Genomic DNA, 16,625 nt, shown 5'->3' with positions numbered 1-16,625 from the left:
TAATTAAGCTGGAGAAAATAAACGGTGGTTCGCATCTTCTATAGAAAGGTTCCTGTCGGTGCACATAATCCATTCGTTCCTATCTGCTTTTGTTTCCCTTTCTCTTCCCCTCTTCTCCTCTCTTCCACTCTCGCGATCTGCTTAGGTTTTACATCGCGGAATGATCTCGCTGGGGTAGTTTGCTATCTCTCTCGCTCTCTTTGTGTGTGTGGTTGCATCTTTCTTTGTTTTAGAGGTAAAATTTCGTAGCTCTCCTTTGTTTGCATCGCATGCGTCCGATTACTTGTGAGATTGGTGGTTCTTGGCGGCGGAAGGGCTCAGTTTTTGGTCGTGATGAGGTTTTTGTGTTGGATTAGGGTTTTGCGATGGAGAATTGCTGGGACTTCTTAGAATGGTTGGGGTCGGACACCACGTCGGCCGTGTTCAGTCGCCTCGACGATCCGGCTGATCTCGTGCGTGCTGCTGCCGTATCGCGGTCCTGGCGGAAATTTGGTGAGCAATCCTTTTCTTCGTCTGAGTTGATTTTATGCAATATATATCTTTTGTTCATGGTTGGTATTTGTGATTTATTTGGGACCTTTTCTTTTGATCATGTACGAGTGATATTGTAATGAATTGTTGTTGTTTGAATTGCTAGAATTGGGCAGATTGGTTGGCCTTGGTGTTGTTAGTGTTAGTACTTAGTACTGGTTCGGGTTTGCACTTACGGTCGATTGCATCTAGTAATTGGGATGTTCGAGTCTTATTGCTTTCCTCTGAGTTAGGCATGCTCATGATTACATCACAACTCCGGCTTGCAAATTTTTTGAATTGTGGGCACTGCCGAGGATATTTCCACCTTGACATGGAGATTGGCAGCATTATGGTGGGAGGCTTTTAATTAATTGGTCTTCACTTCTTCAACGCAGCAATCTTGAAGACAATTAATGAGATGTTTATGTGTGGATAAGTTTATGATGAGTTATTTTTCCTTCCTGATAAAGAACTTGAGAATTTCATACCATCGGATAAACTATCTATACCATGTTAGCCTTATATATGGTGAGGTCTAGTCAATCATGTCATCTGAGTAGATCAAGTTTATGTAGACAAACCTTGTAACTCCTAAGTGTCGAAGAATGGTTATTAACAAGGAATCTTTGAAGATGGTCAATAACCATCAAAATATTTGGTGTGCATTGAACAATATATTATCAAATTTTCATAAAAGGTTGTGCTTTTTAGTAAAATGCTAGCTTAATAGTATATGTTAGTCTTACGTTTAGATGATGTCATGTGTTGTGACACTTAACTTTTCTCTACTCGTTATGAGACCTCTTAGCTTCTCTACACCCAGCGAACCCTTTTCTAAAACAGGTTAAAACAATATCATTGAAAAATTATAATGCCATGAAAACCTATATTGGTTCTACCTAGTATGTACATGGTTAATTAAAGCAAATATGTAATTAATGTTGACTCATAATGTACTACAAATTTAGCAGTATTTTCTCCAATTTTCTTTATACTGGTCATTGGTCTATTACACATATCTCATAAGTATCTTCGACATGCTTTTTTCTTAAATATTTATGACATCACATTTCTTCATCATATATATCCTTATTGCATATATTTTTCTTTTCTTTAACCCAGTAATTTTTATCAACATTTTAGAAGAGGAATAACTGAATTGTCAATCCAGCAAAACGAAATTATGTTTCAGATAACTTTCATTATTTTTATTTTAATTATCATGAGTGCACCTTTACATCTCTAGGCAGTAAGATAGTTTTCCTTGATGATGTTGAGTTGTAAATTGTTGATTCTAATTCATTTTGATGAACTTGTTGATTAACTAGAGTAGATCTCACATTGGCTTTTGTTAATCTCTGCCTCGTTGTCCACAACCTCTTTATGTATTTCTTCTTGTATTGATAGTTATAGAAAGTTGTGAAACGTCATCTTCAACCACATTTATCAAGCTGCATAAGATACAAGAGGGCATATTTGTTTTTGTTACTTCTGGTGTTTTCTGATTTCTCTCTCTCTCTCTTTCTCTCTCTCTCTCTCTCTCTCTCTGTGTGTGTGTGTGTGGTTTATTACATGTAGTCTTACAGTTATATCTAGTTATCTAATATAGAAAGTAGGGTGTTCATGTGCAGCTATAATGACTTATTTTTTGGGCTTTGATGATCCATTTGTTGGGTTTGCTAATTGCTTTCTTTCATGAAGTGCAAGATGTTGACGACAGTTTATTATTCTTTACCTGAATGATTCTTTTCTGTCCCAATAGCACTTTTTACTCTACTGAATTATGAATGTACCTTATTTTATTCTACAGAGTCGATTTAAAAAATCATCTTTAAAGTGCTTTCCTGTGTATTGTTAAGCCTTTAGTTTTTTCACGATCTCTTGATTAGCTAATTGAACTGTTTCGCAGTTGTGACAAATGGTTTTAGCAAGAGGTTGTGCTTAAGAATTTGCCCAGAGGTGTCAAATTTTACTTGCATTATGGAAGTAAGTAGTTCGAGTACAAATCAAGAAGCTGGATCTAGCACTGCTATGGAATGGAAAAATCTGGAGAGTCAACACAAGATCTATGCATATCTTTTTCACTGTCTCGTTTCACCTAAAGGTAACAAGGATTGCATTCATCACTGTCTTGGTGCTTCTAGCACTGATAATTTTCCAGATGAGAGCATTGCAAATACATTGGAACCAAGTGATCGAGTGGACATGAGACCGTCTTATTGGTCAAGTGGTGGCAAAAGAGATCCTGGAATTCCCGAGAGTTTAACATATCGACTCACCTCTGGTTTATGCGTCATTAATGAAATTAAGATAAAGCCATTCAAAGGTCAGTATTTTTGTTCCTTTTCAAATGGGAACACCTTCTTTTACAAGATAATTGATTTGATGATGTTCTATATCTTCGTTTTTTCAGCATTTTTCCAGTTTGGCGATCCCATATATTCAGCAAAATCTGTGCGTTTTTCAATGGGTTATTTCAAGTTAACCCGTGACTTAGAATGTTATGTGTCAGATGAGAATGAAGGCCAGCTAACAGTTGATGAAAACTATGTCTGGACATATGTTTCACCGGAATTTCCAATGTCTCAGGTGAGTAGAAGAGGTCTAGTTGTTGATTAGCTGAGAAATGTGATCCTACTATAGTTGATTAGCTGAGATGTGGATGCTCTTTTCAAGTTAGTAACTATCATCACGTATGCTAGAGAGGTTATTTTATAAATGAAAATCTTCTGGAAAATCATAATAAACTCATCTGATGGTTTGTCATTCCACTTCTTTTTTGCTCAATTTTGTGTTTTTTTTTTCTTTTGACATGCTGTTCTCTATTTTGCTGTCCTTGCCTTAGGTGGGGTTCAAGCTCCTCTATCTTTTGCTTTGCACTTAAGGTTTTTCTCTGCACCTCTTGACTTCATTTGTTTTTTTGTTGGATAATGGGGATGCAACTTGGTAACCGGACAACATCCAGCCATTTTAGGAAATCATCGGGAATGATAGTTAAAAATGTTAATACTGTATGAAGTTTCTCTTTGTGAATGGTTGGTTTTGTCTTTTTGACTTCTTTGTGAACTATTTGCTCTAGAAATAATGCTTTGTATTAAGAGTAGTCATGCAGTGCATAGTTGTTCAATATAGGCTGCCTTGATTAGTATTTACTCAAGAAAATTTTGGCAAATCATAATTTATGTGGGTGTATCCAGATTTCCATATTATCTGACCTTGTTATGTTTCAATCAAGGTTCGAAAGATCAGCGTCAAGATTTCAATCGGTCTTCTGAAAAAATGATACGTATCGGTCGAATTGGCCCTATTGATTGCCCAAATCGGATCTTTTTAATTACAGAAAATTCTAAATATTATTTAAAAGTACATAAAAATTCCTAAAAATTCAAAAAACATGATAAAAAAATTAAGAAAATAATAGTTATTTACATATGAGCCTTAAAAATTAAACAAAAGTACTTATTCAAAAGTCAAAATTCGATGAATATCGAGTTGGCTCTCGTAAATTCTTATGGTCGTTATCATAATTATTGTAAGTTTGAAAATAATAATGTCTAGGGTCTAGTGCTTTAAAGAGTGATTGCATCATATTATTCATATCAAATGGATCTTATGAAATTTGAGGAGGATAATAATCAATATGTGGATCTTGTGTTTGAGGATGCTGAAGAGAATATTGAGGAGGATAATAATCAGCATATGATCATGTGATTGTTTCAAACAATGAATACTTGCTGAATTATAGTTTGTCGGAGTTTGCTGGGGTGAGATTTGTGTTGTCGGAGTTCATTGGAGAAAGGAGTGAAAAATAGAGAGTGAGAAGAAAAGAGTAACGAGAGAAAGGAAAAGAGCTTAGGGACATCAATAATTGATGTCTTTGGGTCGGATCTGGATCAGATCCATAATGGATCTGGCTCGGTTTGATCAAAATTGGCCGATTCTGATTGGGATCGGCCATGGATCGAGATTGGGTCTGGCCGATCCCGATCAGGATGGGAATCAGCCTATCCAACGAACCTTTGTTTCAATATCAACTGAAGTTTGTAGTCAGGTTGGAATACATGTATAATTTATGGTCTTACTAGTCTGACACAGACTAAGATGGATTGAGATCTACTATGGGATCTATTTGACCTTGTTCAACCTTTTCCATTATGTGGAAGATTGTTTTTTATGGTCAATAATTTGTGTGATTGAGAGTCTTATTTGTAACACTTTTACAATTAACAAACCCTGCATATACTTGCAGTTGCATATCTCAAGTCTTCGGAAGTTACAATTTTTGAGTAAATCATTCCAAATGCTTTAGAGAAGAGAACTCATTGATTTTTATGAGAAACTCCATTATCTTTAAAGAGGAACACTGCAAGCTCAAATAAAGGTTTTGGATTTTGATATGCTAGTTTCAGGATAATTTACTGAAGCTGTTTGAAGCATTAGAAGAAGCTGGGCAACTGGTTCAGGACTAGCCAAATTGGTAGGCTGGAATAGTCATAGACAGCTTAACTTTTTTCTGTAGTTTCTTTGTATTCATCTTCTGTACTTGTGTCTCTGAATGTAATCAATTCTTTGATGCGGAAAATGGATTGGTGAGTTATTGCTTATAATTCTTGGGATTTTGAAGTAATTCTTTTATGTGGGTAATAGAGTTGTTTGGAAACGCCTAACTTCTATATTGCATCCTTAAAATGTAACCCCTAATCATCATTATGAGTTGTCATGTGCCAGGATAATGTCTTACAATCTTTCAAGCTTCCACGACCAGCTCTTTGCATCGGTGGTGTAGTGAAGATTGAACTACTGGGTAGAGTTCAAAAACAGGCAATGGACAATTTGTACTATATTTGGTGAGTTTCTCTGGATGTTTGGATTTCTTGTACTTATTAGTGATAAAATTTACGTAGATTTCTTTTCTCTTTTTTGGAGAAAAGCTGAGTAAACTGAACTACCTTTCACTGATAAATAAATAGGAAGGATACATATCCATTCCTAATTATCTCTTTTCTTTTCAGTTTCCTTGTACATTCTTCACAAGCTCTGTTGAACTGATGTGCCATAAGTGTTCTGTCATTCTTCCACAGCACGCACGCATGCACTTGCACACGCAAACATAACTATATCTATATAATTAAATTTATATTAAGGCATATATATATATATATGCATTTGTATTTACTAGTTTGATGTCGCAATTGTAGTAGGAAAATGATAGGTTTGATCCTTTGAGAAAAATATGTCAAGGTCAATCTGATATTGAAATTTTGCTTTTTCTCACTTGCTATGATGATACATTTGCTGCCTGGCGCATGCACACACATACCAGCTATCTGTTGTCTAGCACTTCAATGCCTTGTTGATTTTCGGTAGTAGCCTGTTACATGGTCTAGTAGTGCATTAGTCTTAACTTGCCAAATAGATTTTTGTTTGTACTGTTATTATCTTGCAGTATGTCCAAACTGATGCTTGATTGCTAGCCTCTTTTTTTTTTCTTTTTTTTTTCCTGATCGCTGACTAGTTCTTTTTGCATGTCAAAGTGTGTGCCACGTTCAAGTAATTGGATTCCCGCTCTCGCCTTGCCTAGTGGTTGATGTCTCAGACACTTGTGGTACTCTGGTTCTTAAGTACAGCCCCAATGCCGCACTCGGCACATCTCTTGATGGTGCTTCAGTGGATGAGTCCAGGGAGCCCTCAAGGTGGCATGCCATCGCAACCAGGATTAGACATTTGGGAGCTGGAGGAGGATGGAACCAAGCCATTCTTAACACATTGCTTGGACCTCCAGTACAGTTTATTGACGAAGAAGATGATGATTCAGACATGGAACTTTTGTCCTAGCCTTCGGGTTTTGTAAATTGATGCAGAGAAACTTTTTCTAATCAAGTAGCAGTCCCCTATAAAATGTATTGTGCCACATGTTTGTGTCAGGAACACTCAATTATGCTATTAACTTATATGGATCAGCTTGGTTGCTTGAGTGAATGCTCTCTGACTTCCAGTGAACTCTGTGCCCGAGGAAGCTCTTCTTAGTATGTTGTAGCAGGATGGAATGTTCGCTGTCTCTGATTGAAATGGACAGCCGAAACTGTTAATGTGGTTCTTAATTCTCAATTGAAATGTGGCAATTTGCAGCACAACGTGTTCCTATAAGCTCGGTCAATACCCACGCTGTTCTACCTCAGAGGAGACTCTTTTTATTCTCTTTGGTTATGTAGGAATTATATCATTTCTTTTAATAAGTAACGAGGGGGAGTAAGAAAAATAATATTGGGAACTGCATTTCTAGGGACGAAATAGGATTTGATACTGGTCAGATAGTGGCAAGCACTTGAATCTAACTAGAAATGTGTGAAACTAAAATGTATAGCCTAATAAATAAGAAAAGTAGATGGAAATATTCGAAAAAGGCTCTCTTTCTTTCTCGTTACTTTAATAACGTGTATAGATCACCGCTGTGCAATGTGTTCTAATGATAATCGAGATGATAGACCATCTCTTACTTAGCTGCCCATTCACTCGGGTCATATGACTTTCTTGTTATTTGAAATTCAAGTCTAAAAACCTTCCATCCTTGTTAAATATTTAGTTATTGTCTATCTGCTCAAAGCTTTCAGCGGATTTTTTTATCTTCTATGGTGCATATGGAAAGCCTATTGTAAAAACGTTCTCAACTGCAAGAAAGTCTCCCCCGTCAATGCAAACAACCCGACCTCGATGCCCTAGTTAGAGCATCGTAGCACCTTAAGCCAGCCAATTGCTCTATCTTTGCTGTCGGTTCAGCAGTGAAAGCTTGCAAAGCAGGGTGGGTGGATGTTGCATGGAGATATACATTATGAGGAGGTATTGGCATTTACATTAAGTTAAACTCTCACACTAGCCCACTGGCTAGATCCTTCTACATTGAGCACTATCCTAGCCCTCTGATGGGTGAAGTGCAGGCTAATTTGGCGGGCCTAATCGAGCTTTCTAACCTTCATCCACAAAAGGAGATGTGGCTGTTTAGCAACAATCAGTTACCGGTAAATTGGATCAACGATCAAGCTGCAAATCCTGATTGTTTAACCTACTATATTGTGCTGGACCGTAAACATCTGCTTTTATTGTATTTTTAGATCAAATTAGAATTCACTAGTAGATGCAACAATTACCCTGTGCATTTTCTAGTCCGATATGTGTTGTTTGCCTAAGGTCTTCCGACCTATTGTCAAGCGAACAACTAGATGCTATCCGTAATCGGATCTAATTCAATGACTATGGTCTATGGACCTTCTTTGTAAAAAAAAAAAAGAATTCGGATATGAAGATAAATCAAATTAATCTAAGTCAATGTTCGACAATAAAGCGGCAAGATCCCCTTTCTACTCAAATTATTGGTTTCACTAATTTCTCACTGATGCCCAAATGGGATTACATAGATTACCAGACTAAGATGGGCTTTGGGCCTATCCTCGTTAATTACTTCCTCTTGTTGTCCGCCATTGGCCTTGGCCTAAAAAATTGCTCAGCTTTACTCTCTTCAGGTTTCATTCCCTTCCATCGGTTTGGATCAAACAAGTGGCTACAAGAATTTCTCCAGTCCATAAATTAGATTCTGCAAACAAGATCATTTTTCGCTTATTTGAGTGCTTATGCTGATGCAAACTTGGGGTAAACTTTCATTGCGACAATTACCTTCAAACGCACCACCTTTCTGATGGCCAAAATTAAGCCTGGCATGAGGCACTGAACACTTGCGACATCATGTTTTAGGGTGTAAACCTGGCAAATGTTATACGATTAGCGTAGATTGTTCTATTGCAAGATTAATTTAAGCAAAAGAGAAGACATACGTACCTCTCCTGGACCAGAGAAGTGAACTGCTGTAGTAGAAGTGAAACCTGGAAGGACCAAGCTATGAACTCGCACTCCATCTTCTCCAAGGATCTGACCTCTTGCCTGGTAAAACACAACCATTTGATTTATAGAAGTAAGATACTCCATCTTCTCTCTTTTTGAACTGTATACTTTGATATGAAGAAACTCAACTTTCTATACTTACTGGATTATCTGTTGTTATATCTTCTCTATTGTATAATTGACCAAGATCTGATAGATTGTTGGCAATCTGGATTGCTTCTTGTGATGGCAGGTCCTGTCAATGAGAGTAAGCAGTACATGCATCCCATGTTAAAGATGGTGCGAAATGGAACATCCGATACCGGTGAGTTAAATGCAACTTACAGATGGATTAGACCTTGATTCGACGAGCTCAACATTGTTGTAGTGGAATGAAGCTTGGATTGCAGCTTGTTGAAGTAGCACGGAGCCAATGGACAACGTCGGCGCAATTAGGCAGCCCTGATACAGAGAACACTCATAGCTTTGAATTTCATATTGGTAATTGCTATAAGATAATACTCAAATGACGTTGAACTGCTAAGATTGCCAGTAGTATAACTAAAAACAGCAGTTAGAAAGCTCACCATGCTTGCTTTTTCACAAAATCCTGACAGCTCAGTTACTGTCTCTAACTGAATCTTTGGTACATGAACAACACTGCTTAAGCCAAATGCTGCTGCCTGTGAGCTCATTAGCAATTTTAGAGAAGAACAGAGATAAGGTTTGGTTGAAACTAAAGAGTCTACAAATCGTAAAAACAAGGCAGATTGGTTATTAAGTATTTATGGATAATTTTCAGGAAATGCCTTTGAGAATTCTCTTAACTGTGTACATATCCATGTCAATCATATGCACATTCTTTGTTTTTGGTTCTGAATTTATTTGTTCTCAGGATCATCCAGTGAACAACTGAGGTTCCTATTTGAGCACTTGGCCAAGGTCATATCTCTATGTATGTCTGACATGCCACTAGGAATCAGGTCTACGGCAATTGAGAAGCACATACTGAATCAATAATTATCTCATCCTGGATTTGAACAGTGGCCAGAAAATGCATCTAAATTTGTCTTTCATTTTTCGCAGGTTGATAGCGTACCTGTTTAACATTGTCATAAACGGTCGAAGGTTCAGTGAAATCGACGACGACGCCGGTTCCTCTCGACTGGCAAACAAAGCAATCTATCCATTGATGAGCAGAAGAAGAACAAGAGAGGAGGATCAATAATTCAAAGGGAAACCAATACCTGTGCTATAGAGCCTAAAACCATCGTCAGATCATTAAGCACTGGAATCTCCAAAGCCTCTTCCATTCCACAGATCTAAACAAAAGGTTAATTTACACAATAATTCTATGAACAAAGTGGGAAAAAGAGGAATTGGAAGATTGGAAGAACTTTGATAACCTTTCCAACATCTTGCCCTACTAATTGACTATCCACAGCACCAGCCAACTCCAACCCCCTGGCTCTGCTCACAGCCAAGACTGCAGCTCTCCCTATCTCTTTGGTTGCTCCATTGATCACCACCTCTTCCCATCAAAATAGAAGCCCAAGAATAATGCAGCAGAAGGAGAGACATCTAACACCTTAGTCCTCAGGTTGGTACAAAATGCAGTTGAGTCACTGCTCCTATGAGCATAGAGAAAAGAGGGGCTACCTTTATGTTGTTCTGGGAGGGTTGCATGGAGCAAGTAAAGATGCTTGCCAGATTGGTTCTTCTGGAGGTATTCTTGTGTGGTTTGGAGTAAAGTGGGCAGTGCAAAGCTGCCATTCTTGCACACTGCTGCATTGAAGTGGCTTTGAGCCAGTGCGATTGTTTCTTGGCAGGTGATAAGATGTGATTGACGGCCTTATCTTCTCACGGACTTATTGGTTGGTTTGAAGCTCTGGCTTGCTTGAGTAGTTTTGGTTCATTAGGCTTACTTGGGTCGCGTAGAAAATTTTAGTAATAAATAATATTCATCATAATATTCTTATTTATATTTTAAGTCATCATTTACTTATGAAATAAGACTAGACTTGTATTGGTATAAGTCTCGTTATACCAAATATAATAAGTAAATAACCACTTAGGTCTATACTAGTTTATTAGTACCTACCTTTCTCTATCACTAACTTTAGGAAGTTTGAAAGGTACCCACAAGTTCTAAGTCCTAATTCTAAGCAAATTTATGACCAGCAAATTTTTTAGTTGTTGGTAGCTTGACTTGAAACAATAGCTTAACAGCGATTAGTTAAGAGTAATAGTTTGGCAGCACAATAATAAAAAATACTAAATAGTTTTATATATTGGCTAAGAAACTTAGTAATACCTAACTGTTTTTATATCAAAGAAGGATTAGCTCTTTATTCGATTCATATCTAGTATTGAAGTTCTTTAGTAATTAAAAAAAAAAACACCTCGCCCTTCTCTAATTTTCTATCTAATATATCTATAAATTATTATTTTAAACTTAAAAAGATATCACTTTAATTAACTACTTATATAGTTGTTCTTATATGGATTTACATATAAAAAAAGAAGAAAATTTCTTATATGGCAGTGAGTTATAGGATCCATTCACATGTTAAGTTCAATCGTCCTTTGCAAATCTACTAATAATTTCTAAGCTATTTTTAATTTCACAAGCTCGGCCAAAATCATCAAATTAAAATTTCTTAATTTAGTTATAAAAGAGCTTTTCTTTATTGAAGTCCGTTGACGAAGCTAGAGATCTTTGGAGTTGTTAAAACTCTGATTAGTTAAAATAAACAACCAAGAAAAAAAAAGGATATATATATATATAACGAACTAAATAACTTGGACTAAGAGTGGATTTAGGCATTTAATTGTGGATCGGATCAGATTATAATATCTTAAATCTCAGGGGGATCCGATAAATCTTGAACCCGTGAAAGCTTCAAATATCCGTTTCAAACCAAACCCTCACCTTCGCCACGTGTCGTATTCGTCAGTGCGTTGGAAAAGCTGAGAAATAATGAACCACTCTGTTTTAAATTTTTGATACATTCCAAGCATCACGATCGCCTCACGCGGAGCCACAGCCGTCCGATTCCACGAACCATATTATAAAGGACTTCTTTATAAATAACCACCTGCTTTTCGGATTTATTGTGAAAACACTCCGCATGCGACTCCTTTCATCATTTTGATGAGTATATTTTACAAAACACGCCTCCTTAGGTATAAAGCAGAATATTTCATGAATGGTTCGTAAATCTGGATATTTGAGGGGTGGTTATGCAAAAATATTAGAATGTAAATTCGTTATTTTGCAGAAAAGCCTATAATATTCGAACAATCTTCTCTAATCCGGACTCTAGATCAGAGGAATTTGTCGGAGACAACGAGCACCAGAGGAGAGATTCGAATAGTAGAATCCACCTGTATTTTGAAGCCAAAAACAATACGGTAATAATGCTTCATTCCCCCTTCCTTCTTTCGATTTTACCAAACTACTCCTCTCTCCTTCTCGTTTTTGTTGTCAAATCTCTTAAGTTAAGCCATTGTTTGATGCCCTACGCTTTGCTCGCAGCTTTACTTCTCTTCGGTGGTTCTTGGTTGGTCTTAAAGCGGAAGAGAGAAGAAGGCGTCCAAGCTTCGCCTTTCGGCGACGCTTCTTGCCCAAGCGAAGAGATCCAAAGAGGTACTTTTGGAACCCTTGAGTCCATTGTTCTATCTCTCTTCTTCCTTTTCGATTGGGGAGCTTTGGGCACGTATCTTTGAATCTCCACTCCTTTTGCTCTCTCTCTCTCTCTTCCAAGCCAAGTTTTCGACCGGCTCCACCGGCACCGACGGGTTTAAGCCGGTTGCTCTCACCGGCAGGGGGAAGGGTGTTCTTGGAGTAACAAAATGACTGTAATACCCTCGTAAGGGCATTTTGGGGATTGTGTCGCGGTCCCGGAGGTGTTGTTCGAAAGGGGAGGTCTTGTCCTCCCCTGGCGCTACCCTTTATCAAACACGGGCCGAGCTCACGTGCGATTGGCTCGTCTTTGGAGGCAAAAAAGATGGCCATGCCATTGAGTTCGAATAAAGATGCTACGATTCGTGACTCGGAAGTCGGAATAAGCCTGATTTGGCTCTAATATACTTGTGATGGGGGCTATCATATCCATCATGCATGACAATTGGCAAACGCCCATCTACTTTAGCCGTAGTTTCCCCACCATACCTTCCGAGTCGCATACAATAATGCTACATAGGGCAACGCCATGACTTAACCTACACTAGCTAAGGGTTGCCTATTGGCCGGTTACCTGCCCTCCAATACCGGACAAAATCTATTTACTAACTAACAATCATCCCTTGTCTGATTAAGCCAGTGTTTATTCCACTAGATTACATTTATGGTGGAACGCCTCCTATGTAACCACTCTCTTATCCAAAAGTTTGTGGCTAGAATTCGAACGATTTCACTAGTGAACAGGATTTTGGATAATACAAGTAAGCTAACAGCTTACTTGAGGAGGACTTAAATTGACCCTCCTTGGCTTTATATATCCCTTTTCAGAACCGTTTGGTTATTGTGCATCCATCCTCTTTTGGCTATATTCACAAGGCCACTAATAAGTAGTACTTCTGAATAAAAAGTTTGAAATTTCCACACGGGACTTCTCAAAAGAAATCCACAAGGGAACATGGGAGGTTACATTTTGCAGGGCTGGAGTGCATAGTAGATTAGTTACCAGCTAGTTTGTCACTTATATGAAGCATAAAGTATAGAGGAGTCACATGGGTCTAGAAGCCGTGTCTCGCAAATTTATAATAAGAGAATTTATTAAGAGCATCTTACATTACCTTTATTAGTATTATTTTTTAACAATCAGTTACCGTGTATTGATGAGTTGAGTTAACTCGATGCAAAACGATTTTGATATTTTTGAGTAAGTTTTTTTTAATTAATATTTCCAAAAATAGTGAAGATTCTCTACTTCTTTTGACTCATATGCAAGGTGCTTTTGAAGTATTTTTAAATCAAAATATCAAGGTAATAATCGCAAAACCTACGGTTTTTCTAATCTTAAGACAAATATGTACAATTACAGGCAATAATTCTTACCTTCTTAGGATAGCAAATAATTGGTAATGATAACTCCCTTGAGTAGACTCCAAATCCACGCATGAAAGCGTCTCAAGCTACTGTCCTTTTTGGTACTTTTCCTCTTTGGTTGGTCGGGCATTGTTTTCACCAAGCGAGCCCCCTTCCTGTGATCAGAGAACTATAGATTCGCCAAAGTTAGAGACAAATAGCTTCAAGAATCTTTCTACCCCTATCTTTATTCTTTTTCTTATTTTCTATCGACTTTCCTAACTGCTCACTTCTCCCCCAGACCAGAGCCATCCCATCCCCGCCATGGCCGACGATCCCACGGAGACCATCCTTGACTCCAATTCCGCCGGCGACTGGCTCACCCGGTCCCGGGAGCTTATCCCGGTCGCCGTCGAGAAGGCTCGTGCCGCCGCCGGCTTCCCTGGCCGGTGGCAGTCTATAATCTCCAAACTGGAGCGCGTCCCACCGTGCCTCTCGGATCTCTCCAGCCACCCTTGCTTCGCCAAGAATGCGCTCTGCTCCGAGCTATTGCAGTCTGTGGCCGCCTCCCTCGCCGAGGCCATCGAGCTCGCCGACCGCTGCTGCTCGTCGGAACCATTGCGTTCCGGGAAGCTACAGATGCAGAGCGACCTCGATGGGCTCGCCGGGAAGCTCGACCTCAACCTCCGCGACTGCGCCCTTCTGATCAAGACCGGCGTGTTGAGCGACGCCGTGTTGCCTTTGCCGTCGCCACCGCGGCCGGCGGACCAGCAGCAGAGTGTGCGTGAATTGCTTGCGCGGCTGCAGATCGGGCACGCTGAGGCCAAGCACCGGGCGGTGGATGGCCTCCTCGAGGCTATGAGGGACAACGACAAGAACGTCCTGGCTGTGCTCGGTCGCAGCAATGTATCCGCCTTGATCCAGTTGCTCACTGCGACCGCACCAAAGGTCAGGGAGAAGACCGCAGCGGTGATCTGCTATCTTGCGGAGTCTGGGAGCTGCGAGAATTTGCTGGTCTCAGAGGGTGTGCTCCCGCCGCTGATCCGGCTGGCAGAGTCAGGCACTCTGATCGGGAGGGAGAAGGCAGTGGTCTCACTGCAGAGGTTGTCTATGTCCGCTGACACTGCCCGAGCTATTGTCGGCCATGGAGGTGTCCGGCCATTGATCGAGATTTGCCAGACTGGGGATTCCATATCCCAATCTGCTGCTGCCGGTGCGTTAAAAAATCTTTCTGCAGTACCTGAGGTAAGGCAGGCCTTGGCCGAGGAGGGAATTGTTCGAGTGATGATCAGTATGCTAGACTGTGGAATTGTTCTTGGTTGCAAAGAGTATGCTGCAGAGTGTTTGCATAATCTCACTGTCAGCAATGACAACTTGAGGAGGTCGGTTGTCTCGGAGGGTGGTTTGCGGAGCCTTTTGGCATATATTGATGGGCCATTGCCGCAGGAATCTGCGGTTGGCGCATTGAAGAATCTGGTCGGATTAGTATCGACTGATAGCCTTGTGTCACTAGGCCTCCTTCCTAGGCTGGTACATGTGCTGATGGATGGATCTTTAGGTGCCCAGCAGGCGGCAGCGGCGACGATTTGTAGGATATCTAGCTCGCCTGACATGAAGAGATCAATCGGGGAATTCGGTTGCATACCACTGCTCGTGCAAATGCTTGAGGCCAAGTCAAACAGTGCCAGGGAAGTGGCTGCGCAAGCTGTTGCTTGTCTGATGAGCAATCCGCAGAATGCTAGGGATGTCAAGAAGGATGAGAAGAGTGTGCCAAATCTAGTTCAATTGCTCGATCCTAGTCCATTGAACACCGCAAAGAAGTACGCCATTTCCTGCCTTTTGTCACTGTCGTCGAGTAAGAGATGCAAGAAGCTAATGATTTCTCACGGCGCAATCGGATATCTTAAGAAGCTCTCTGAGATGGATGTCGCAGGCTCCAAGAAGCTGCTAGAGAGGTTAGAAAAAGGGAAGTTGAGGAACATGTTCAGTAGAAAATAGTCCTATATACATATATGCTTCGCAATGTTTTGCCATTTTAACTTTTTGTATAAAATCATGCTTCATGATCTCTATGAAATAGTGCTGAAGCTGTGAACTGAACATATTTCTTCTTTCCCTTTCTCTAATGTATATGTTAATTATCTTCTCCAGTTTCAAAATTTTCTAACTTTAGTCATTCCAATTTGGCTTTACTTTTAATCAACTAGCTCCTCAGAAATTCTATTGTGCTTTGATGCTGGAGCAAGAATGATCCTGTCTTTGTACCTTCTTTTGTGTTGTATAGTGAAGTTGTTGCTTACCTATTGCCATCAGTAGGTAGTGCAAAAAAGAATGTCTTCTTTTGGAGTTGGTAAGAGTATAATTAGAAGCAACTCAAGGGTATTGCAGAAGACTTGTCGTTTAGAATTAGATAGGCTGCTGACATCAACCAATACTACAAGTTACTTCTTTTGTTCTATTTGAGAACTTACTGTACATTGGTTATATCGTCTCTTTCGACCAGTTTTTTTTGCTGATATGTACATCACAACCTACCTTTAATTAGAGTTAAATAACAAGCAATAAACTACTTGAAGCACCCGTTAATTGGAGTTTATTAAGATTCAAATATTAAAGTGCTTGTCTTATTCTCCGACCGACTCTTTCTGCACAAGCATAAGGTTCTGGATCTCCTTCACTTAGTTATAAATAAAGCCATCATTCCGGCATCGCGTTGCTGTATATATTTTATGAGAATGGAATCATCTTAACTCATATGTGTTTGTTAGTAAGTTTGTCTTGAATTGGAACTCTCGATTTAATGTCTTTTTCCAATGGATTTTTATATAATTGCCACTGATTTTTTTATAAAAATATTATCTCATTAGTTGAATCTAATTAATCATTATTAGAACCGAAAGTAGATTCAAAAAATATATATTTTACTTTCTATAAATTATTTAAAATAGTATAAAAGCTATTCATTCAATCTTATTTCTATATCATAGCATACGAAGGAAAAATATATATATAATTTATTACGCTCGCAATTTAAAAAAGAAGGATATTTAAATATCTATATGTGTCGATTGAAGAGGAGAAATGAGAGGGGGAAGATGACCACAATATTATAGTAAAATATTAGAGAAACCCCCCGGAAAAATAAAGAAACAAAGCAGTTTCACCTTTATAAAATAGACATACAAACTTTCTAAATCTATGCCATGAG

The 16,625-nt window shown here is 39.0% G+C and overlaps 3 protein-coding genes across 5 annotated transcripts; 2 read left to right on the top strand and 1 right to left on the bottom strand.

Moving 5' to 3' along the window:
• Positions 1 to 41: 41 nt before the first annotated feature.
• LOC140767041 (F-box protein At4g00755) lies at positions 42 to 6,487 on the top strand. 3 transcript variants are annotated; one of them, XM_073106793.1, is made up of 6 exons: positions 64 to 235; positions 357 to 492; positions 2,423 to 2,839; positions 2,927 to 3,102; positions 5,242 to 5,360; positions 6,048 to 6,487. In XM_073106793.1, exons 2-6 carry the CDS (start codon positions 366 to 368, stop codon positions 6,346 to 6,348), a joined length of 1,140 nt encoding a protein of 379 aa, XP_072962894.1. In that variant the 5' UTR covers positions 64 to 235; positions 357 to 365; the 3' UTR covers positions 6,349 to 6,487. The 3 variants fall into 3 exon arrangements, with proteins under 3 accessions (XP_072962895.1, XP_072962893.1, XP_072962894.1); XM_073106794.1 differs by having other exon boundaries at positions 42 to 174; positions 2,423 to 3,102; XM_073106792.1 differs by having other exon boundaries at positions 60 to 235; positions 2,423 to 3,102.
• Positions 6,488 to 7,804: 1,317 nt separating this feature from the next.
• LOC140767121 (dihydrodipicolinate reductase-like protein CRR1, chloroplastic) lies at positions 7,805 to 10,203 on the bottom strand. The gene is made up of 10 exons (XM_073106913.1): positions 10,045 to 10,203; positions 9,792 to 9,914; positions 9,633 to 9,707; positions 9,485 to 9,550; positions 8,973 to 9,068; positions 8,731 to 8,847; positions 8,549 to 8,641; positions 8,344 to 8,445; positions 8,182 to 8,268; positions 7,805 to 8,101 (listed from the first exon to the last, which is right to left on the bottom strand). The coding sequence occupies exons 1-10, from the start codon at positions 10,174 to 10,176 to the stop codon at positions 8,069 to 8,071; spliced, it is 924 nt and encodes a 307-aa protein (XP_072963014.1). The 5' UTR covers positions 10,177 to 10,203; the 3' UTR covers positions 7,805 to 8,068.
• Positions 10,204 to 11,664: 1,461 nt separating this feature from the next.
• On the top strand, positions 11,665 to 15,671 carry LOC140767787 (uncharacterized). The gene is made up of 3 exons (XM_073107827.1): positions 11,665 to 11,799; positions 11,924 to 12,034; positions 13,719 to 15,671. The coding sequence occupies exon 3, from the start codon at positions 13,742 to 13,744 to the stop codon at positions 15,413 to 15,415; it is 1,674 nt and encodes a 557-aa protein (XP_072963928.1). The 5' UTR covers positions 11,665 to 11,799; positions 11,924 to 12,034; positions 13,719 to 13,741; the 3' UTR covers positions 15,416 to 15,671.
• Positions 15,672 to 16,625: the final 954 nt, after the last annotated feature.

Source organism: Typha angustifolia, chromosome 9 (assembly GCF_048772165.1).
Source record: "Typha angustifolia cultivar Huaian chromosome 9, ASM4877216v1, whole genome shotgun sequence".
Classification (NCBI taxonomy): domain Eukaryota; kingdom Viridiplantae; phylum Streptophyta; class Magnoliopsida; order Poales; family Typhaceae; genus Typha; species Typha angustifolia.
Note: the sequence above shows the minus strand (reverse complement) of the source record. Positions and strands in the feature narration are given on the sequence as shown.